The 22,804-nt window shown below is 46.4% G+C and overlaps 1 protein-coding gene across 11 annotated transcripts in view; it reads left to right on the top strand.

Annotated features, from left to right (window-relative positions):
• SEC31A (SEC31 homolog A, COPII coat complex component) overlaps positions 1–21,375 on the top strand; it is a 40,487-nt gene extending 19,112 nt beyond the window's left edge. Inside the window, exons 17-30 of one of the 11 annotated variants that reach the window (XM_084204099.1) lie at positions 590–768; positions 2,217–2,343; positions 2,490–2,635; positions 4,277–4,450; positions 5,450–5,623; positions 8,156–8,248; positions 8,857–8,986; positions 9,937–10,245; positions 13,504–13,551; positions 15,020–15,078; positions 16,995–17,267; positions 17,659–17,778; positions 19,894–19,965; positions 20,772–21,375. In XM_084204099.1, the coding sequence (XP_084060225.1) occupies positions 590–768; positions 2,217–2,343; positions 2,490–2,635; positions 4,277–4,450; positions 5,450–5,623; positions 8,156–8,248; positions 8,857–8,986; positions 9,937–10,245; positions 13,504–13,551; positions 15,020–15,078; positions 16,995–17,267; positions 17,659–17,778; positions 19,894–19,965; positions 20,772–20,951 (2,084 nt within the window). In that variant the 3' untranslated portion in view covers positions 20,952–21,375. Of the gene's footprint in view, positions 1–589; positions 769–2,216; positions 2,344–2,489; positions 2,636–4,276; positions 4,451–5,449; positions 5,624–8,155; positions 8,249–8,856; positions 8,987–9,936; positions 10,291–13,503; positions 13,552–15,019; positions 15,079–16,994; positions 17,268–17,658; positions 17,779–19,893; positions 19,966–20,771 lie in introns of all 11 variants that reach the window. The other 10 variants (XM_084204098.1, XM_084204095.1, XM_084204103.1 and 7 more) reach the window with 10 other exon arrangements.
• Positions 21,376–22,804: the final 1,429 nt, after the last annotated feature.

The raw sequence follows: 22,804 nt of genomic DNA, 5'->3' as shown, positions 1-22,804 counted from the left end.
TATTGTATGTACTGTTATTTGTAAGTACTGATGTTGATACTGGAGTTTCAGTGAGAAGGCAGATTCTGCACAGATTGTGAAGGATTGTGATTACTTGCCTCTAACTGCATTCTCATGCAGTCTCAAGGCACTTGAAAATGCAGCTTTTTGAAGGAAGGAAGGAAGTTGTACAGCATTTGTGTACCCCATTGCTGACATGCAGCTGCTCTGAGTGATAAAAGAAGATACGCTTGGTCAGGCATGAAGTGCTGTTTCTACAGAACCTCCCAGGGGATCTTGAGTAACACAGAAGCCACTGACCCCTGTCTAGGTTTGACGTTTTATGGCACTATTCAGGTAGTTGTTTGAGGGGCCATTTAGACCTCTAGGAACTTGTTCTCTCATGAGGTAAGTAATGCTTGACAGTGCCCCTGTGGCATGGCTGTGCCCCCTGTGTGTTTGGGGCTGGAGGTGAAGCACCCCTGTGAGTACCTGGCTGGGGCGGGCTGGTTTGCTGTGCCAGCGTTGTACAGTCGCACAGTGTCACCTGCTGCTGCATCTCTGTGGCTTTGGTGGCAGCATTTGGAAGTGCACCCCTGTGTCGTTGCAGATGTGGATGGGCTGATCACACAGGCTCTGCTGACAGGCAACTTTGAAAGCGCAGTGGATCTGTGCCTGCACGACAACCGCATGGCCGACGCCATCATCCTGGCCATCGCCGGCGGGCAGGAGCTGCTCGCCCGGACTCAGGAGAAGTACTTTGCCAAGATGCGCAGCAAAATTACCAGGGTACGTGTTTGCAGGTCAGATGGAACATGCTCACATGCCTTTGGCAACTCCCTTTTTCACCTTAAAAAGTTTTCTTGCCAATTTATAGGTTTATTTCTGGTGGATGTTAGTAAATGTTCAAGTCGGTAAGATCTCGGAGCAGAAGGAATTTTTTTACTCTTTTCTAGTGCATTGATAAGGGGACAACAGGCACACCACCTGAGTATCAGTACACAGGAGTATTCTTTATCTCCGAGTTGCATATACACTGATAGATTGTCAACAATAAAGACAAAAGCTTTAAGAAGGGCACATTTCAGTCTGCTGTTCTGTCACTTTTTTCGCACATTAGCCGTGCTCAGGGCCAGCAGCATTATGTTGATTTCTGCCCGTGATCAGCCTTCACAGATTTTGCAGATGCTTTGTTTTACTGTGTGCACAGAAGAGAGAGCAAAGTATGCCCAGGGTAGATTAATCACCCTTTGTCTAGGAGACAGCATGTTATGGCCAGCTGATTATTGTTATTTTCAGTTTTTTGCAGTGCTAGGGGTTGCTGATGCTGCTGGTGCAAATCTTTCTTTTCTACTACCAATATGAGAAAGAAGTGACAGGAGGTTGAAACAGGAGAAGTGCCTTTAAAAGAACAGTTGGTTTAGCAAGGGTAGCAGCTTTTACAGGAATTTCTTCACTGTAGTTCATCCTTTGGGAAAAGGTGTTTTTATGAAGAGTTGACCAGTTATCTGTGCCTGTGCTGACAGGCAAACATTGACCTTGTAGTTAGGATGTTGCATTTGTTGTTCAGGTTTGTTTTTTCTCTTCTGGTCCCAAACTGCACACATACTGCTTGTTCAGCTGTTCCTGAGCTTGAAGTCTTGGCATGAGAAGGACTTTGTTCACTCTAGAGCAGCACAGCTGCCAAGTCCTTCTTTTGTGCAAAGCAAAATAACTGGAGGCAGAGTTTTAGAAGGAAGAAACTGGGATTCCATTCTGAGGGCTGTGCAGAGGTGGCCTGTGTAGGGTTTATAGTGCTGCCAGCTCTTTATGCAGCCTTTTCAGCTGCCCCTCACTGGTCAGCTTGAGACCAAGAGCTTAAAGCTGAATGAAACAGTTTAACAAACAAAATTCATACACTTCCCTGGGCATTGTGTAAAAGACTTTATAGCTAAATAGTTAGTAGTTTATCTTTGTCTGCAAAAATAGTGCTGAAAACCATTTGCAACAGCTTGTGGAGATTTGTGTATTCTTTTCTTACTCATTTTGTAGCAAGAATAATTGGCCTCTGCATGTTCTCTGAGCTTGTTTTGTGATTATTTTCCTTTTTAAGTAAGATGCGCTCTTGTGCAGCTGTTGAGCTGCAATGCAGTACCTGTCATGACCCTGGATATAGTGGGGATGAGTACACTGGAGCAGTGTACTCATCCCCACTATAACTCATCCCCATCCTAACTGTGGTCTCTCTCCTGCTCTAGCTCATAACTGCAGTTGTAACAAAGAACTGGAAAGAAATTGTGCAGTCTTGTGACCTGCAGAATTGGCGAGAGGCCTTGGCTGCTGTGCTCACTTATGCCAGGCCAGATGAGTTCACAGCCCTCTGTGGTAAGGACCCTTCACAGACTGGATAATTCCAGAGCAGTATTGTGGCTTTGCTCGCAGTTCCTTGGCGACTCGCTTCCCCAGCTTCAGCAGTGGTGGGGAGGGGTACCCAGAGTGATTTACCAGCATTTTGTTCTTATTTTATCTAGATCTCCTGGGTAGCAGGCTGGAGAATGAGGGGGACAGCATTCTGCAGACACAAGCTTGCCTCTGTTACATTTGTGCTGGCAACGTGGATAAACTTGTTGCTTGTTGGACCAAAGTTCAGGATGGAAACAGCCCCTTGTCCCTTCAGGTTGGTAATTCTTTTAAGAAAGGTGTTGGAAATAACAGACTGCAGTCATTTGGCTCTTAAATCAAATTATTTAGTGTAGAGCTTTGCTGTCTGATGTACATCAGGATGCAAGCCTTTCCTTTCTGAAAAAGTAGCATGTAAATATGATACTGGAAAATGTGCTGGGAGTACAGTGGCCCCTGTGCTTGCCTTGTTCTTTGGGTAGTGGTACTAATACACTTCTTGTGTAAAATAATAGTAGTACTTAGTGGTTTGGTAAAGAAGGGTCTCCCAGTGCTTGCATCTTTCATGGTTAGGAAATACTTGGACTTTTGTACTTTTGGAAGTTCAGGAGAAGAAATCAATAGAATTAGATTTAAATCTGGAGAGGCAGTTGTAGGAAGGTTCTCATGAGAGTTTTCCCTAGGGCTTTGCACATACAAAGCTTGGTTTCCAGCAGTGAAATGCATTGTTTATAGCAGATATCTTGAGGGAATAGGATTGATGGGTGGAATGAAGCAGTAATGGAATAATTTATTCTATAATACAATGTTAGTTTTTTCCATCTCTTTAAGGCCTTTTTAGAAGATGCCGGTTTTAGAAAGTACTTACTTGATGATGCTGTAAGACTCTTTAGTTAATTGAAGGAACTGATGTGTATCTGAGTTTTGCTTCATGTCATTAACTCTCTGAATTATGAAAATAATTTGATTTTGGGGGCTTTATTTACAGATTTACCTTCAGTTTGAATTTGCATTTTGATTGCATGGCTTTGGTCTCAGGCTGTAAAATTGGAAAATGTTGTCGAAGTCCTAATTAGGTGACTTTTTTACCATGATAGTGGCAATAGAAGCTGTTTTTTTGGGGTTTTTCTCACTTGCCTTTTTTGAAGTGCTGATTTGTAGGGAAAAAACAAACGCTTAGAAAACAATTTTTATTAGTATTGTATGGCTGAAATCTTTCATGTGGTACACTCTCATTAAATCTCCTGTAAGATTTTTAAAAGGGCTTTAATTTTGGCAAATTAATATTTGTAGTACCCTTCAGTATAAATACAGTAAGAAAAAGATAAGAAAACCTAACAGAAAATGTTCCTGTACTTTTGGACTAGAAGGAAACCCAGCCAAGACCAGCTCCGGTGTTGGGGGACATGCAAGGAAGATGTAGAGTATTTCTGGTGAATATCAGGAAAACCATTTTGCTGTAACAACCAGAGAAGTATGGCCAACTCTTCCAGGGGAGTTTTTAGATCCTTTGAAGAGGGATAAGAAGTGACTTACTGAAGCCCTGTAGTATGCAGTACGAGCATGCAGTGCAGTAGTGGTGACAGGTGTGATGCTGTCTCTTTGCTCTGAGGTTGTCGCCAGATAATTTTATGAAAGCATCCACTTGGTGGAGATGCTCAGTGCTGACAAAGCCCTGAAATCCAGTTTGATAAAAGCAGTTCTTGGGAACTCTTCTGACTCTGCTGTTAGAAGGTGCTTGGTGGGTGGTTGCTGTTCCATCCTCTGGGAACAGCCGTGCCTTTGGGAAACCTGCGCTTGGCTTGGGCTCCCCACTGGGTGACGGGGGTCCTGCCAGAGACAGCCTTAAGCTAGGCAGGGCCTGCTTCACTTTGTTGTTCTCACTTGGGGGTGGGTTTTCCCCCTCCTGATCTTTTAGGATTTAATAGAGAAGGTGGTGATCCTGCGCAAAGCCGTGCAGCTCACGCAGGCCGTGGACCCGAACGCCATGGGCGCCCTTTTGGCCGAGAAGATGAGCCAGTATGCCAACCTGCTGGCTGCTCAGGGAAGCCTGGCTGCAGCACTCACCTTCCTCCCTGCCAACACCAACCAGGTATGGGGCCTTGGGCTCTTTGCTCCCTCTCTGTCTGTGAACAGGGCTGCTTCATCAGAGGTCTCTGCGTAGTGCGGTTCTGTGGTATTTTCTGAGTTCCCCAGGCAGAGGAGGAAGGAGTGAATCTTACTCCATGTCCTTATTATGTTGTGGTGTGTGTTTTGTGGTGTGTGGTGGTTTTTTTTTTGGTTTTTTTTTTGTTTTTTGGGGTTTTTTAAATTTTATTTTATTTCAATTTTATTTTAAATATTATATTATGCTATACTAAACTATACTAAAGAATAGAGAAAGGATACAGCCAGAAGGCTTAAAGGTAATAATGAAAAACTCGTGACTCCTTCCAGAGGCCCTACACAGCCTGACTGTGGTTGGTCATTAAGTTAAAACCATTCACATGAAACCAATCAAACAACCACCTGTTGGGTAAACAATCTCCAAACCACATTCCAAGGCAGCAAAACTCAGGAGAAGCAAATCAGATAATTACTGCTTTCATTTTTCTCTGAGGCTTCTCAGCTTCCCAGGAGAGAAATCCTGGCCAAGGGATTTTTCCAGCAAATATGATGGTGACACGGTTCAGCATCAGGACTGCCTCTTGACATGCTCCTTGGAATGTGACAGCCAGGCTGTTCCCCTGACCCTGCACTGAGCTGGCAGGCCTGCACAGACTTCTGCTCCCTCTTGGTTTCACACCCTTGTGCCTGCAGCCAGTGACAGGTGTCCCTCCTGCAAGCCAGACATGGCAAATGAAATGCTGTAAACATTTGGTTGTTCTCTTCTGACTTTCCATCTTCCATCAGCTGGTATTTGTAGACAGTTTGGGAATGAGGCAGGTGTAAGGCAGTTCCAATGGCCTCCTGTTTCATGCAGAAAAGACTTGTTCCAATGAAACAGAGCAGGCTCAGAGGGAGCTCATCAGTGAGTGACCACTCTTGCTGTGCTGCACTGGGTGCCAGGCAGTGCATCTCAGCTCCCTTGCCTGTCCTTTTCTGCTTGCAGCCAAACATCGTGCAGCTGCGGGACAGGCTCTGCAGAGCCCAGGGGGAGCTCCCAGCGGGACAGGACGGCCTCAAGGCACCGCAGGAGAGAGAGCCCGTGGCCAAAGGGCGAGCTGGCCCCGGGGCTGGACGGATGCAGGCACCCCAGGCTCCAGCCCAGCAGTATTACCAGCAGGTAAATGGCCTTTGCCTGGAAGGGAGGGACATGGTGCTTGAGTTCTGCACAATGATGGATGTAATCATTTTTTTCCTTTCTCTTGATCTGAGGCTGTGTGACAAACCTCTACTGAGAGCCTTGTGGTGAAGGTCACTGGTGCTTCCTTTCAGTCAGTACAGATGCCTCTTTACTCATCTGGAAACATCCTTTAAACACCTACTTCTGAAGACTAGGTGTTTCCCCCTTTGTTTGAAAATGTGCCAAGAGTAGCTGTGTGGGAGAACAGCACTGCAGGAGTTCTGTGGGCTTCCTCTCATAGTCCCTGACATTGTCCCATCCCTGCAGGCCTTGGGGCTTGCTCATGCTGCTCTCCAGCCTCCTCTGGGACAGATTATTCCCACCTCTAGCTCTGATTTTGGCTGCAGAAGTTGCTGAGCAGTAGTTATAGCAAACTGAGGGCACTTTAGTGCAGCTCTGGGTGCAGCCTGCTGTGAAAACACCTTCCCAGCCAGGTGTAAGAGGGCAGGGGCTGGTGGGGAGGCTGAGTGTGACCTGTGCTACAAGAAAGACCAGGCGAGTATGAGACTAATAAGGGAGCTGTGCAGGGAGGAAGAGGAGAAGTGGGGGAGGGAAATTCTCTGGTTTTACCTCTAACCTGAGGATGACACTGCAGCAGAACACACTGGCCATCAGGTCAGTGTGGTGTGTTGAGCAGCCCTGGCTCTGTGTGTGCTTAGAGCACTGCCAGGTCTCTAATCCCCCAGCACAGCACTGCAGCTCATCTGGCCCATCTCTCAAGGTGCTCTGGGCTGGGGTCTTCTGAGAGCAGAGCTGTGTTAGGGCTGTGGGTGTTCTCCTTGGGCAGAGATTGGCACAAGCAGAGGTATCTCTTGTCTCTGCTGCCCCAAGCACTGCCTGCCAGAAGAAAAATCAGGGCAGGAAGAAAGAAGGGATAAAAGGCTGGGGGGAAGTTGGGCATTCTCAATGTCAGCAGTAGTGTGTGCCTCTGCCTTCTCTCCAGGGTGTGAGCAAGGTAGATTTCAGAAGGGACAAAGCCTTCATCCGGGATTTACCTTGCTAACCCCATTGCATATGGTATTGAATGCATCATCATTAATAATCAAGCCTACTCTGCTGTCTGTGTCTTTGGCCTTCTTCCTTGTAACCAATGAGTTGCCTTGAGAAGTGAAGCTCTGGAGAATAACAGCTCTCCTCTAGATCCTCTAGATGTTGAGATGTGAGCAATGCTTTCTTAAACCAGAGTTCCCTCTTTCTCCCACTGTTTCCAAAAGGCCTCAAGCAATTATTTCATCGAGCCCTGCTCATTAATTAAAGGCTGGGTGTATCAGAACCCCACAAGCTCACTGGGAGTTACCACCCCCTGTGTTCCTGGCTTTTCAGGGAGTTCATCCTCAGCAGGAAGGGCTTGAAGGGGACAGGTGTCAGTCAGAAAGATTGCCAGCTGATGTACCAGAATGGAGAGGAATTACATGTTTGAGTGTTAGGATACTTGCTTTGTTTGACTTCCTTTTAAGAAAGTGTGTATGCAGGACTTGTTCAGGCTTGAGGCAGCCTTTGTTCAACTGGTGTCCCAAATAGGAACATGTTCTTAACACTTGGATTCCTTTCAGCATCGTTTTGTTGAACCCTCTTTTTCATCTGAATAAACCAGGCATGAAAGGGGGTGAAAAGTCTTTAGATTGTCTGGTGATGAGTGATGCAGGCATTAGCAGCGGCTGTTGTGCAGCTGACTGCACCATCAGCTTAGCACTGCGTGGGGTTAGAGACACAGACTGAAGCCAGCTGAGCCAGCCAGGGCTGCAGGGTCACAGCTTTCCCTCTGCTTATATCCGTGAAGCCCAGCCATGTGTCCTGTGTTGCCCACTCCTTGCTCAGGAATGTGCCAGGCCCAGGAAGTTCTTGATTTCTGTCCCGTCACAAAGGTAGGAGTGGTTGTGGGGAGTTGAAGCCGTTTGGAGTGGCAAAGAAGGAAGATGGAGGAAAGGAGCTATGGGAGACTGGCTGGGAAGCAATTACCATTAAGATTGTGTATTTGTGCATGTGCAAGAGCTGAATATCAGTTTTTAACTTTTTAAAACTATATTTTAACCTTTTTAAATTCATCTGAAGCTCAGTTTGAACAAACTCCTTCTGTGTGAGGCATATGTTTGAATTTAACATGGAACCTGGGGCTTGCAGCTTTGGTTAGTGATGCTCACTGTCATGGACCAGTGCGGGGGGGCTTCTGCAGTAGGAAAATGTGATGAAATATGGAGACCTGGCTGACTGGCACACATAACACTGCACTTGCTCCACAGCCTATTGCAGCTGCAACACTGTGCTTCGTCCTCACTCTGCAATTCACTTTGGCTCCAGTGATTTTTGTCGGTCTTGAATGCAATTCCCTTCTTCCTCTGAAATTTTATGGCTGTTACAAGTGCCAGCATGCAAACCTTCTTGCACTCACTTCTTTGCATCTTGATTTGTGAAACCCTTCAGACTTTTTTATTGTTTTGTTTTCCATGATTGGTATTTCTTTGTTCGATTCAGGTTAGAATTGCCCCTACTGTCACTACCTGGAGTAACAAAACTCCTACTGCCCTTCCCAGCCATCCTCCTGCAGGCTGTCCCTCTGACACACAGGTATAACCTTCATTATTCCTCTCTGAGCCTCTGCTCCACCCCAGTGTGTCCCCTGGTGTAATCTGTATTCTTGGCACAGTCTGTTCAGATAGATGGACGGAGCAGCTCCCATGTGTGCTCTGGTTTTACTCCTCTGCATCTCCTTATTTTTCTTTCACCAGTGCCCAGAGGGGTGGCACTGGAAAGTCTTGAGTGGGATCTCAGTGTGACCTGAGTCTCCCCAGCCCTTGCCCCACAGTGGAATATCTGAAGTATGATTTTTCCTTTCCCCTTTTTCCATGGAGATCAGAAGCTGCAGAGTTATCATTTAAGTTTAGTTGAAAGATGGCAGGGTGCTCTTCTTTGTGCAGGCAGGTGTGTGCTGCTCTGCTTGCTGCTGAAGTCACTGCACATCCAGCTGTGCTTTCAGCGCTGTGCTGGGCACCCTGAGGCACTGGGTGGTTGGAGGCATTTGCCCCTGTGCTGTTGATTCCCTCCCTCCAGGGAATATGGTTTCAGGCCTTGAAACGTGAACTCATCCTTTTGCTGCAGTTCTGCTTCAGCACTGCATTACCATTACTAATGAAATCCTGTCTCTCCCATTTTTCCTGTAATTATTTTTTTGACAGGGGGACAACCCACCTCCTCCAGGGTTTATTATGCCAGGTGCTGTTGGCCCCAGCATGCCACCACAGCAAGCCACATCTTCCAACTACAGCATGTACTCACAAGCAGGAGCGCGGCCAGCGTACCCACAGAGTGAGTAGCAGCAGCCTCTCCTCCCCCTGTCCCTCCCACCCAGCTGGGCCAGCCTTAATTTAGGGATAACCCTGGGTCCCCTCCTTGTGGTTGGCTGTGTTCAGGCCAAGCCAGGCCCACAGTTCTTGCAGGGTGGGGAGGAAGGTGAGGTGACATCCGAGGGTTGTCATTTCTAGGTGGGGTGCAAGCATCAGACAGCCTCTGTCCAACATTCCTCCTTGCTGAGGTGTCTCAGACTCACTCCTCAGCTGGCCTGGCCCAAGGGTGTGCTGGGGTCAGAGACTCTGAAGTCTGAGCCCTGGGAAAGCAGCACAGGCCTGGCCTAGAGAGACACAGCTCATCTGTGTGCAGCTGGGCCGTCCATTCCTCATTGGGGCTCCATGGGAAGGGGAGAGGGGATGAGGAAATGAGGGCAGTAGTAGAGGTGAGTGGAGAAGGGGGCAGAGCCCCGACTCACCCAGAGCAGGGACTGAAAGTACTGTCAGGAGGGAGGAAGAAAGGCCATAGGTGGGCAGAGGCAGTGAAATCAGGCTGCAGGACCCATGGTGAAAGGCTGTCAGCTTACACTCCCTTCCAGAGTCTATATCCATTTCCTTGGCCTAAGTTTTCTCTTTGTGAAAACCTGGGACAGGGCTTTCTTTTCTCTGAGAGCCTCTGTGAGGATTGCAGTGCTCCAGAAGAGAGCAGTGTCCATGGTGGCTCTGAGCTGGAGGGTGTATGTGGGAGAACAGCAGTCTTTTGAGCCAAGGCCATCCTCTCTGTGCCTCCCAGTGGCAGGATGGGGATTTAAGCAGTCAGAGTTGTGGGAGCCAGGATCTGGCTGGGCAGGTAAGTGGTTTCAGGGGGTAGGGGCATGAAGAGAAGAGAGTCAAGTGAAGAAGGAAGCAGAGGCAGATGAAACCTGCTGCTCTGTTGTGAACTCACTGACTGTTTTTTCTTCCTGTTTGTAGCATATCAGGCCACACAGCAGTACTCTGGAACTGGGGGACCAGCTCTCTATCAGCCTCAGCAGCCTGTTGCTGCCCCTGCTTCAGCCTCTTACCCCAGCCCTGCCCCTAACACCACCCCTTCCTACCTGCCCTCCGCCCCTGCCCACTCCATGCCCTCCCCGCTGTACCCCGGGCAGCCTCAACCCTCCCCAACGAGCCTGAATCCCATCTCTTCCTTCCCTGTTCCTCCTTCTGGCACATCCTTTCAGCATGGCAGGCCAGGACTTCCAGCAACTTCTGTGGCTTATGCATTACCTACTGGACCAACAGGTACTCTGCCTGCAACCAGTGACCTTCCTGCATCCCAGAGAACAGGTCTGCGCTTGGACAGGGGGGCAGGCAGGGAGGAGGGAGGGGTTTGCTCTTCACCCACTCAGTTTAATTTGCACTTCTTGCCTTGTGAATGCTCTGTAAAATGTTTGCTTTTGCTTAGAGATCGGTTCAAAGCATTTCTAGACCACGTCATCAGCCCTGTGCATCTGTGATAGGGCTGTGTTGGTGCACTCAGCAGCATGAGCAGTCACCTTTCTCTGGGGAGCCAGGCTTTGCCACTGTCACAGAGCTTTTGTCTTGCCCAAGACAGGATGCTACCACAGGCTTCTTACGAGGCTGTTGTATGCCATGGATGGATCAGGGCTCGGTTTTAACGTTGGTGTCAGAGCCTGCACTGTGACTGGAGAGCAAAGTACAAAAATGAGCAAGTTTTCCTAATTGCTGCTGACAGGATGATCCCAATTCTCCTTGCTGAATGATTTTGCAGATGTCATTTGCCCACGTCCCTGGTTCTTGAGCAGCCTTTAAAGCCTGGATTGGCAGCATATTTAATTCAAACAGCATTTCCCATAGCATCAGCTCTCTTTTGTTATTTTGTCCCTAACCTGTCATTGTGATGGGATTTACTGAGGTTATGAATACCTTAAAAGATAATCAGAAGTGATTTAGAAATGCTTTTACCTGTCTCTCTTTCCTGAATGTCAATTAAAAGCACGTGTGTGTGGCTGACACTTAGGAGCATGTTGGAGCATGCTTGGTGAGAGAGCACTCGCTGAGGTGGGGCTCCATGTCTGCCTGTGACTGCCTGGGTGTCACTGCTGTGGGACAGTGACCTCGCCTGCCATGACAAACCTGTGCCTTCTTAGCAGCCTGTGAAACAGCAGCTTTGCATGTCAGACTGTGCAGGAAGAATCAGCAGTCCTTTTCTAAACCTGCTCATGAGCACCCTTCACATCCAGGTGGTCCAGCTGAAGAGTCAAGGAGCAGATCTGGGAAGCAGAGGGTACAGGGAATCCTGGGCAAGATCTGTGGGATGTTTTGGGCATATCTGTTTTGCTGACAGACACTAATGTGCCCACTGTCATTCCCTCTCTTATTTTAAAAGTCTGTTAGGGGTGATGCAGTGCAAAAAAAGCATTTTGCCTTTGGCAGCATGAATCTTATGAGTAGGTTCTCCTCTTGGTGTCCTTGAGGCTGGCAGCTCACAATACTCCCTTGTGTTTGGGGGAAAAGTAGTCTTTTGCTATGTCAAAAAATAGGACTGCCAGAGTTGCAAGGGTAGAAAATACCTTTTCCATCCACCATGCAGCCAGATTTGGTGTCCTTTCTGTTTTTGGAGGTGCTGTAGAGTGGTCTCCTGACCCCACATTACAGGGCATGTCAAACTTGAATCTCTGAGCCAGAGGAATTGTTAAATTGGAAGAAGGGAGAGGTGTTGGATAGGGTTCTAGGCTGGGATGTCAAGCAGCACATTATAAGGCAGACAGCATAGCTTCTGCACCTCCAGATAAATGCAAGGAGCAGGAAAATTGTTCTTTCTTATCCATTTTACTGCTCAACTTGCATGACTGGCAAGCACTTCGGATCTGCCACTTGCTGAGTTTCTTGCAGTGACGTGACATAGTCAACATGGCATGCTCAGAGTGGGTGAAGCTCTTTTCAGAGTTAAAAGTTGTTCATATTAGGCTTTTTATCAAATTTTCTGAGAGCTATCAATGCTGCTTCTGTTTTTCTCAGCAGCTATGGTGAGCAGGGCAGCCAGTACAAAGTATCAGACCTTCAGAAACCCAGACTTGGGCATCCTCTCTGATTTCTGCAGCCCTAGGCTGAAATGCAGGGCTGAACTGCAGGGCATGGTGAGGTGCTGAGCCCAGGATGGCTCATGCATACACACAAGTGATGACTGCAGCTGGAGAAGTATAGAAAAAGATGAAGTGTGTCTGAAGAGCACACTTTGTTCCCTTCCAGTGTTTGGATTGCACCTTTCAGAAAGCATACCAAGAATGGAAAGACCCTTGTTTTCTGAGTGCAGCAATGACAGTGTACATGCTTAATATGCTTAACCACCAACACATTTAGTGGGCAGCTGCACTGCCTAGTGGGGGATGTCTTGGCATGAGATCCTGTAGAAACAGTGAGATCTGCAGCCAGAAGTAGATCTCACCTGTGGCTCTGAGTGTTCTGGTGCAGTGATGCTGGTCCTGGCGAGGAAGTGCTGTGCTTTTGTGTGTGGTGATGATCTTATCTGGGAACATCATGCTTCACTTTGTAGTTGTGACTCATTTAAAAGCAAGAATAAGGGAGGGAGGAAGAAAATACCTCAAATCTGAACTCTTGAAAAGCACCTGACCTTTGAACTGGCTTGGATTTAAAGATGCATGTAAAAAGGAAGAGTTCTGTAAATACACTCTGGATTTTTTCAAAGGCACAAAACATCAGTATGTTAAGCTGTACTTGAAGCTTTTGTAAGCAAGAAAAGCCCACATTTAATTTTATATTCAACCCCTTTCACTTTGTTTTGAGTTAGATCTTAGAACATACTTTCAAGGGAGTCCTAATCTTCAGCATCTTAAATCTTGTTTGAAAATGCAATAGAGCAGTCCTGAGCTAAGGGAAGGGTTTTCACCAGAAGTATGAGCAGGCCAACCCCAGGGACAGGAGTTCTCTCATCCCACTTTGGAATGGTGAGGGCTTTATTGGCTTTATTTGCCATTTGGGTTTGTTGCTCAGTCTGAGCAGGCAGTATGTGTGTGTGAGTGTAAAGCTGATGTGTGAACATCCTCCTGCTGCTGGGCTGCATGCAGTTGAGAGCGTGCCTTGGTTTGAGAAGATACTTGGGAGATCCACCTTAAAGTCAGGCATCTCTTGAAAAGCTTTCTGGAATGGTAAAATGGTGTTCAGAAGATTGTGCTTAAGAGTAATGGGCTGTCAGCTGCACTGGAATAGAAAATGAGAACATCAGAAGAGGGAAGAAAAAGGGCCAGAATGCTGCAACATTTGTTACAAACTAGAAACACTGATTTACTGCATGGAAAGAGCAACAGGCCTGTTTTGGGGGAAAGTGGGCAAAAGTAATTTCATGGGGAGGGTTGAACAAATGACTTGTCTCCAAGCTGGCATTGTAATTTGGCTAGGTGTTTTTTTCTGCTGATGCATGTTGTGAAACTAAATTGCTGATCAAAAATTAAAGGCCAACTGCTTTATTATTTTTGAAGAAAAGAATTTTTTTTAGTTATCTTTGCATTTTGTCTGCAGAAAGTCTACCAGCTCAAGACCAGGCCTCTCCCTTCACAGGTGAACTAGGTACCACCTAACCTGAAAATAATTGCAGCCACTACCTGAAATTAATTGAATGGACATCAATTATGCAAACATACAGAACATAAGTGTGATGCTGTTTGCCAATTAGACTTTAATCAAATCGATTTTTAATTCTTTAATTGAAACCAATAACAATATATCTGGAGTTTTTAACCACAGAAACAAATTATTTTAAAATATTTTCCTTTTTTAATGCAAATTATTCCAGGAGATTAACAGCAATAACAGTCTGGGAGATTTTCTTAACGTCCTATTCCTATCAGTTAGACTCCCTGTATCTGAAATACTCTGGGATTTTCTGGATAGGGAGGAATAGAAGAGGCTGCCAGGAGATGGCACTGCCTTTGGTTAAAGAGAAAGCAGCTGTGAAAGGGGTTTTGAATAGTTTTTCATTTACCCCTTTAACATGCTCTGGATGTGGAACTTACTTGACAAAAGCCTAGAAGCAAATGACATTTCAGATAAATTGTGCAAATTCTGCAGTAATGTTAACCTGTGCTGTCTAAGGTAAATTCATCATCTGCTGAGTGAAAAACACTGTGGTGAAAAAGTCCATTGAGCAGGGCTTTGGTTTTGTTGGCTTTTTGTGGCTTTGTGCAATAAATCCTGATTACTGGGGCAGCTGCAGTTAACAATGCCTGGGTGTAATGCCATGGACCCAATTCCATGTGCTCCAGGAGGAGGTGGGCAGCTCTTTCAATCCACTGATGGGAGCTTTGGGGTGCACATCTCACAGCTGCAGGGGGCTTGCTTTCTTGGGAGAGCTCAAGGTTGGTGCAGAGCAGCACCCCAGACTGGGAGTGAATCTGCTCACACATCCTCTGTGCTTCCAATTTCAAACAGATCACCTCTGGTGATTTTTCCACAGATTTTTCCACCTTGCTCAAGCAGCTCTGCTCTGATTTGGGGATGCAAAGCACCCAAACCCATGCTGTAGCTGGCAGGAGAAAGCTGGGTTTATAGCTCTTTTGTGTTTGCGAGGTGACTGGGTGAACCTGGCCTGAAATGCTTGAGGCCTCTGATGCCTCTTCTTTTTGTGTGGTGTTTTGTGTGGTGTGGCTGGGGAACTTCATGTACAAATGTCATGGATAAGCTCTCTTCACATACGCAGTCTGTGTAGCAGAGCTTTTTGGGGCATGGTAGGCCCTCTTCAAAGGCATGTCTGCTCAAAGCTCTTTTTTCCTGCAAGAGAAGAAAAAGCTAATTATTAAGTTATTAGCTTGAGAACAGTTGGTCAAGATCCCAAACCTTGCCCAGTGGGCACAGAGCCCAAAGGGTCTGATGGCAGGGATGTTGGGATGCTCTGGCCCTCAGGGAAGGGCAGAGGAACAGGCAGGTCAGAGCAGGCTCTGCCAGCAAGCCATGGCATGGATCTGGCCCAGCTCAGCTTAAGAAGGCATCACTGCCCTCTTCCCAGGTACTTACAGTCTCTGTTCTCTCTCTGTCCCAGGGCCCCAGAACGGCTGGAATGACCCTCCCACCCTCAACAGAGCTGCCAAGAAGAAGAAGGTACTCCAGGAAGTGCTACCTCAACACAGCTGAGTGCTGATCACTTGAAAAACAATAGTTTAGGCTGCTCCTGGGAAACCTGTTGGCAGTAGAAGGGAAGAGAAGGGTTAGCAGCAAACAAAAGCTGCATCTCATGAGCAGAAATGGCCTTTATGTCTCTCTAATATGCATTATCCCTCTCCAAATGTCTAAGCCTCTAAAGAGATGGTGGGTTTTTGCTGAAGTTGTGGTTGTTAATAACAACATTGTTCGTGGTTTGGAGCAAATACTTCCAACTGTTTTCATCTGCAGTAAAGCAGCACAGTTTTGCAGGAGATGATACTGAGGCAAAATGAGGAGGCTGTGCAAATTGTTATAGATTATTGACATTGCTGGAGCTGAAAGCAATTTATCCTGATTAAGGGTCTGACCCTGAGAGATCCATTGAGAGTAAGACAATTTCTATGATGGAGATAATGTAGTTTTGCAAAATGGATTTAAATTGCAGCAGGGCAGGATAGCTGGGAACACTTGGCACGGAGCAGAGCGAGCCTTTTCATCCCCTGGTGCTGCTGTAGGCTGGAGAATCTCCACAGCACTCAGCGTTATCCACCACTCTCTGACCCTGGGAGGCAAGAATTAGTCTGGAGCATGTAAAGTGTGGGGAGAACAAAACATTAGAGCAGCCAAGATAAGGTCTGGGTGAAGGCAAAGGCAGAACCCTTCTTTACCCTTTGGGTTTTGGTCTCTACAGTTGAAAGTGAAGAAGCTTTTGGAGGCTGGATAGAGAACTCTTAGTGTCAGAATAACTGCTGGAGCAGAGAGCTCAAGAAGCAGCCTTCTGCACACAAGGTTTTTGCTACTTCTGTTGTGTGTGTGTCACAGCCAGAATTTCTGCCATAGCCAAGGCTTGCAGGTTGGCTCCTTCTAAATGAGGAATGTGTTTGTTGCATTCCCTCTTGGGTATTTAACAAATCTGTCAGTCATGTTTCTATGTTTGTTTCCCTTCTGTCCACTGTCTTAGGAGTGGTTTAGGATATTATAAAATGACTCACCACATGGAGTGTTATAAAATAGAAGAAATATCTGGCATTTCAAGCCATAATTTTCAGCTGTTTTCCTCCTAACCAAGAACTTATTCACCACTCAAAAGTTTATTGCTGTGATTCATTTCTTTTATAATTGACTTTGTTGCCGGATTGGGATTTTTTTTTTTCTGTCCTAAACCACTAGCTCAATTCAGCATCATTCCATCATTCATTTAGGGTTCTGTAATCTTCCCTTTTTTTCCCATGCACACCTGAAGAAATGTGCACATTCCCATGGAAGCCCTTTCTGTTGTTTTGATTCCTGCATGATGTGTACCAGTAGCTCATTTTGTTGTTTCTTCCATGTCCCAAATGTTTGTGAAACACCCCTGTGTAAAGACTGGCAGATGCTCAAGGATGAATCTGAAATGCCCTGGTAATCTGCCTTAGTGCAGACCTGTGTGCCAGAAGCTTGAAAGCCTTTCAGAAGCTTTACTGGGGCATGTTGCTGGCTGTGACCTACGTACTGTACTGCATGGACAAAAATACACCCGTGAAAGTGAGACACAAAAGTCTAAATATAATGACCCAATAGTAAGAATAGATGTAGGTGTGGGTTAGTTTTCTCTTCTAATAGCGCCGGTCTGCCAAACCTGTGGTTTGGAGGGAGAGTGGCTCTGATTTGAGGTGGCTGCACTCAGCTCTTGTGGCCAGGGGCACACCAAGGCACTTACTGTGCAGCAGAGGGTTGGGTTTGGTCAGCCAGAGTGAAATTCCGTGTTGTCTGCCCCCGTTATTTCTGTAATCCAGCGCTCCCAATTACTGTGGTTTGGGAAGTCTGTGAGAGCTGGGTGTTGTGCAGTGCCTGCAGCAGCCACACCAACGTGGATGCCCTGCTTGTTTCCCCAGGTCCCTGAGAACTTCCTGCCCCCGGTGCCCATCAACGCCCCCATCATGAACCCGCTGGCCGACCCGCAGTCTCAGCTGCAGCAGCCCCAGGCTCCAGCACCGCCCAGCAGTGCGCCCAGCTTCCAGCCTGCACACCTCCCTGCAGGGCAGATGGTGCTGCAGGGCGGCTTCCAGCCTGTTGCCCAGCCCGTGGGGCCATCCACCATGGCACCCACTGCTTCCAAACCCAGCACGGAGGGCGCCCCGGGGGCCCCGATCGGCAATGCCATCCAGGTAACGTAGCCCCGGCACTGCAGGGGTTTGTCTGTCCAGCAGTAGAGCCTGCCAGGCAGGATCCTCTTGTCCAGGCTTTTCTTGTAGCTGCAAAGTGTACCGTGGAGTTTCTAGGCACTGGCTTTACACCGTGCTGGCATTTTGCTGCTGTAATCTCCACTGAGATGCCACTAATCCTGTAGTCAGTATGGGCCAACAGGCTGCTTCCTTCTGCAACTTCCACAGCTTCCCAGAGGGAGCAACAGCAGAGGTGCTGGTAAAGTCACCTTCACACACCCACAGGGAAGAATAGGAGTTGTGCCAAGCTAGGCAATAATGCCACTCGGTTTAGCTGAGAACAACATGTGGGCACAGTGACCTGGAAAAGCCTCACCTGTTCTCTGTTGCTCAGCACGTGCAGGCACTGCCAACAGAGAAGATCACCAAGAAGCCCATCCCTGAGGAGCACCTTATCCTGAAGACTACTTTTGAAGCTCTCATCCAGAGGTGCCTGCTGTCTGCCTCTGATCCGGTAGGTGATTTCTGTGACTTGTGATTTCTGCTAACAAGCTCATTTCAAAGGGAAACAGCACTTACCTGGGAAGGGGAAGGTTAAAGGCTTTAACATGGCCACTGGAGCTGCATAGGAAGGACATGTCCCATGGAAACAGTACCTTGTAAATGAGCTATCCCTCCCAAAGCTTCTCATTTATTTCTGGTGGCCAGTAAATAACATGGCACCACAAAGCCCAGCTGCTGACTGTTCAGCTCGTGCTCACCACATGCTAAACGGTGGTGCTGGTGGCATGCAGAGGGTTTTGCACTGAATTTGCTTGGTCAGCAGCACAGACTCGTGCTCCTGTCGTTCAGTGCCACTCAATTGCTCAAAATCCTTTATTTAAAGGCTGTAGAGTGCAGATATATGTGTGTGTATGTGTTTATAGGTATATATAGTGTATCCTGCATTCCCCCCTTTGACCTTTTCTTCTTCCAAGTGCCCCATCCCCCAGACAGACAGAGAAGGCAAAAGCATTCTTCTCATATCTGCACCTGGGGATTGCTTCTGTTCTGCCAACACATTTCACTTGCTTCTTGTTAAGTCTCTCTGATATTTTTAGGCAGTGAAAGTGTTTCAGCCCACAGAGACAAGAGACACCACCCTGACTGTACACATCCGTTGTTGTCAGAGCAAATACAGGCACTGCTCAGCTATTTCATTCTGAAGGGGAAAATGGGAACAGGAACTAAAGAGTGAGGAGAACAGCAGTTTGCACTTCTCTCGAATTGCTTTGGCTGGAGAGATGTCTTGCTTTCCCCAGACACAATTTATTCCTCTCTGTCCTAGCTGACCATCTGTAAAATGAAAATAGCATCTGCACCTTTTCATGGGTTTTGAAACTAATGTTGTGTGATCGTGCATCTGAGAGTTAGGCAGTCCAGAAGAACTGGGGGTTTCTTACCTGCTCCTCCTGGGGTACTTTTTCCTTAGATAGCTCAGTTCCTTGATGACATAACTGCTTCTGAGGAGTTTCCTGCATGTGGCCCAAGATCCATGTGCTGTGTTCTCCTTTATGCCATCTGAACAGCTTTCCCTAATTTCTAGCACAGCAAGCAGCCAGCAGTTGGTCTTCACCCTTGAGCTAGAGCATTGCCACAGACTTTATTTTCTCCAGGCAGTTATTTAATCCAGAGAAATGTTTCCTCTTGCCAGGGAAAATGGCAGTTATCCTAAGTGAAGATGGATTGATGCACAGCCTGATTTAGGAGGAAATTCCATTACTCTGTGCACTGATGCCATTTCTGCTCCTGTTGACCAGCCGCTTTTTTGTGTTCCTGCAATTGTAACCTTGATGGTTTATTACTGTTTTATTACTCTGGAGTAAAATCTGGAATTTTAGATGTTGTTTAAAAAAAAAAAAAGTGGATGAAAATTCATTTCTCCAGCAGCTGCATCTCCAGGTGAAATGTACTGGGGTTATTTTAAAAGCCTTTGGTGGCAAAATAATTCCAGGCACATCAGTGGGTGGTTTACTTTATAAAAGTCATGGAAGCACAAAGTGTCTGTAGGGACAGATTGGGTTAGGCTATTAGTTTTTCTGTTGACACTAAAAACTTACAGACAAACGGCTGGCTTTACTAATCACATGAGGCAAAATATAATTAGGGTTTGTCATAAATGATGTCTGAGTTATACACGCTTAGAAGAGTGTGAAGAATCTGCATGTGCCAATAAACTCACTGATGTTGCTGGATACTTCATTCAAGTAAGAATTTTATCTAGCTATCACTATGCTTTTTCAGTGAACCATAGGAAAAAAAATTGTGCTGCAGCTCAGAATTCTGTCACTTTTCTTATCAGCCTTGTCAGTGGGGTTTGCAAATGACCAGTGGCTTTTGGGGTGCACCTCTACAGTTTTCTGTTTTCTGTAGACAGCTGAAGTGTTTACATGTGGAGAACTGCAGTCATGTGGTCTTTCCTAGCAAAATCAGGGGAGAAGAGTACAGAACAAAGAATCCAAATGATGTGTTGGGAAAATGTTGTTGAGAAAGGAGTCTGATGTGCTGCATGGACCTGTTTGCCAATGATATCGTATTGGTTTGGGATTCTAAAAATTGTTGTCCTTTGATGTATTTATTTGTCTTGCAGCAAACCAAGAGGAAACTAGATGATGCAAATAAACGCCTGGAGTTTCTGTATGACAAACTTAGGGAGCAGACAGTAAGTTCTGTTTTACTTCCCCCCACCCCTCAATCACATGTGGCCAATGAGTTCACTGGTGCAGTACTGCTTCTGCAGTATTGCAGCAGGTGCTCATTTTTAATTTGGAAGTATGCTCCACATCCATTTATTGGAAGTCTGCATAGATTTCTTAGAAAGCAGCCAGTTACTGTGCTTGTCCCCACAAGCCTGTGCAGACTTTACAGTGTTGTTTTGTGATCCTTTCATGAGTGTTATGGTGCTGTGCTGAGCCAAAGAGCAGAGCTCCTTGCAGCAGGCACCATTTCTCTGCTCCAGGCAGGAACTGAGACACAGCCTGGGGTCAGAACAGACCCCAGGGGACTTCACTGGAAGGCAGATGTGCAAGTACTTTTGAAGATCTGGTCCTTCCAGGAGGCTTTGGCAGAATAAAGGACTGTGCTGAAATGTCTTAGTACCTTAAGATTAGAGTGATGTAATCCTCTTGTTGTCAGGTCACATTTGCTGAGCAATTAACCTTGCCCAAAGGTGTAAAAGCTCAGTAGGTTTTTCTGGTGCCAGGAGTGTGTCACAGCAGGTCTCCCACCCCAGGGAATTGCATCCAGGGGCTGGCAGGGAAGGCTTGCAGGGCATAGCAATACTGCAGAGAAGGTCCATTCTGGTTGAAGTCTGATGTTAGACTTGTCAGTGGCTGCTCCCAGTGTGGTGCAGCTCTGAAGATGGCTAAGTGCTGCACCTTCCTGAGAGCCAAGCGCCACACTCAGAATTTCTTTTCCTACTTGCTTCTTTTCCTTTGTGCTGACCTGCCTTGCCTGCCTTCCTTGCAGCTCTCTCCAACCATCATTAGTGGCTTGCACAACATCGTGAAGAGCATCGAGACCCGCAACTACCAGGAGGGACTGAACATCCACACACACATCGTCAGCACCAGCAACTTCAGCGAGACCTCTGCTTTCATGCCAGTCCTCAAGGTTGTCCTCACCCAGGCCAACAAGCTGGGGGTGTGAGGTAGCCCACACTTGCCAAGCCCTGGTGGTTGCTTTCCCAAAGAAGTGCATTTCTACGGCAGACATGCGGGAAATGGACCGAACGCTCGTCCTCACAGCATGGCGCAGTAGAGCTGACAAATGGCATTACACTCTCCCTGCAAAGTACCTGGTTCTAGAAGGGCTGTGGAGCCCTGGTGCTTTTCTTCTTATTTTAATCCTTTTCCCATCCTTAACAATTGTCATCTACAAATAGTATATTTAATGGATGATGTCCCACGTTGTCAATTTTTAGGTGCATGTTACGCTGCTAAACAGTGGCTTTTAATAACAGATGTACGTGTTGAAACAACAAGATAGGTTGTGTATTGGACCCTAAAACAGATTATTCCCTTCCACCCTACTGTTCCTTATCCACCAGATTAAAAACAGTCTGATCATGTTACAGGTGTATTTGGTCTTTCATTTTATGAAGCTGCTTGCAGTTCTGTTATTACCATTTACGTGTTATAAATAGCTTAAATGTGCACTGGGGCAAATGAGCAAAATAAAAGGTAATGTGATATTTTCAATAAATGTAAATTTATTAAAATTTGTCTCTATGAAGTGCAGTGGAGGGATTTTGAACTGGAGTGCAGTGGGGCTGCTTTCTGTTGTGTCCTGGGTGTGTTTTCCTCTTTTTATCACTAAAAGGTCTGTGTAGAACATAGAAAGATCAGCAGTTGGAAGAAATGTCTGAGTTTAGGAAACAAAAGAAGCAGTTTTGCATTAACCTAAAATATCAGTCCTTGTGGAATGTAGATTTGGCAGTGCATACTGCAAGAAGTAATCTCAATAACACTGTAAATCACTGCTGGCTTCTGTGACTTCAAACAGATTTGTTAGGCAAAACAGTTTTATTTCCTTTCCAGCATTTTCTTACTTCATAAGCTTTTAAAATTGGTGAACACAAGGCTTCAGCTTGGAGTTACCTTATTTCAAGAGTTTAAACAACACTTGGAGTAAATATTTTGATCTAGGTTATAGGTTTCTAAGCAGCGTTACAAGTATTCTTGTATAAGTGAACTTACAACAGTGTATTCAGCACCTTTGTGTCTTGACTCAAGGTTGAAAATAAGTTTTAAAAGAAAGAACACGTTCAAAAGTAAACAGGAATGAAATAAATTTTAAAAACTGACCCTCAGTAGGGTGAAAAGCAGCTTTGCTGGGCTGGCCTGTGCTTTCTGTGATGCACTGCTCAGCAAGGAAAAGAAAAAGCAATCTCAGTACTTCTGGACCAAACCAGCAGGTAGGAGGTAATTCTAGAGGAATTCAGGAGCTGGCCTTGCATATGCTCTCCCTGAGTGTTTTTTGGGAGTTCTTGACATGGAGCAGGAGTGGGGGCATGCACTGGCACTTGTGACGGACAGGCACATGGTTGATATTTTGGGAAGTTGCTGTTTCTGGCAGTGACAACTGGGGGGACTGATGTTGGTGGCAGAGGGGCATGCCCTCCAGTAGGTGCAGGGGTGTGGGCAAAATCACTGCTGTAAATTGGAAGCTCATAAGTTGGGAACAAGAGCAGCAGGATGTGAGAGTAATTAGCTGGGAATATCTCCTGTGTAAGATATATGGCTTTGTGAAAGCCAAGGAATGCTTAATGACACAAACCTCCAGACTTGCATCCATGTCAAAGAGGATGGCAAATGAGAAGGGACTCAGCAAGGCACATGTGCCAGGGACAGGACTGAAGCGTTTATTTAATGGGAAGAAATTAAATAAATTTTGCTTGTTCTCCTTGTGAAGAGCCCAAGGGAATCAGGTTGATTGGAACTAGAGAGCAGAGTCACATGAGAACAAACATGGTGTGAGCTGGCCAGGTGTAGGTTTGGTCT

The sequence above is a fragment of the Fringilla coelebs genome (genome assembly GCF_963513975.1).
Source record: "Fringilla coelebs genome assembly, chromosome: 4".
In the NCBI taxonomy this organism is placed as follows: domain Eukaryota; kingdom Metazoa; phylum Chordata; class Aves; order Passeriformes; family Fringillidae; genus Fringilla; species Fringilla coelebs.
Note: the sequence above shows the minus strand (reverse complement) of the source record. Positions and strands in the feature narration are given on the sequence as shown.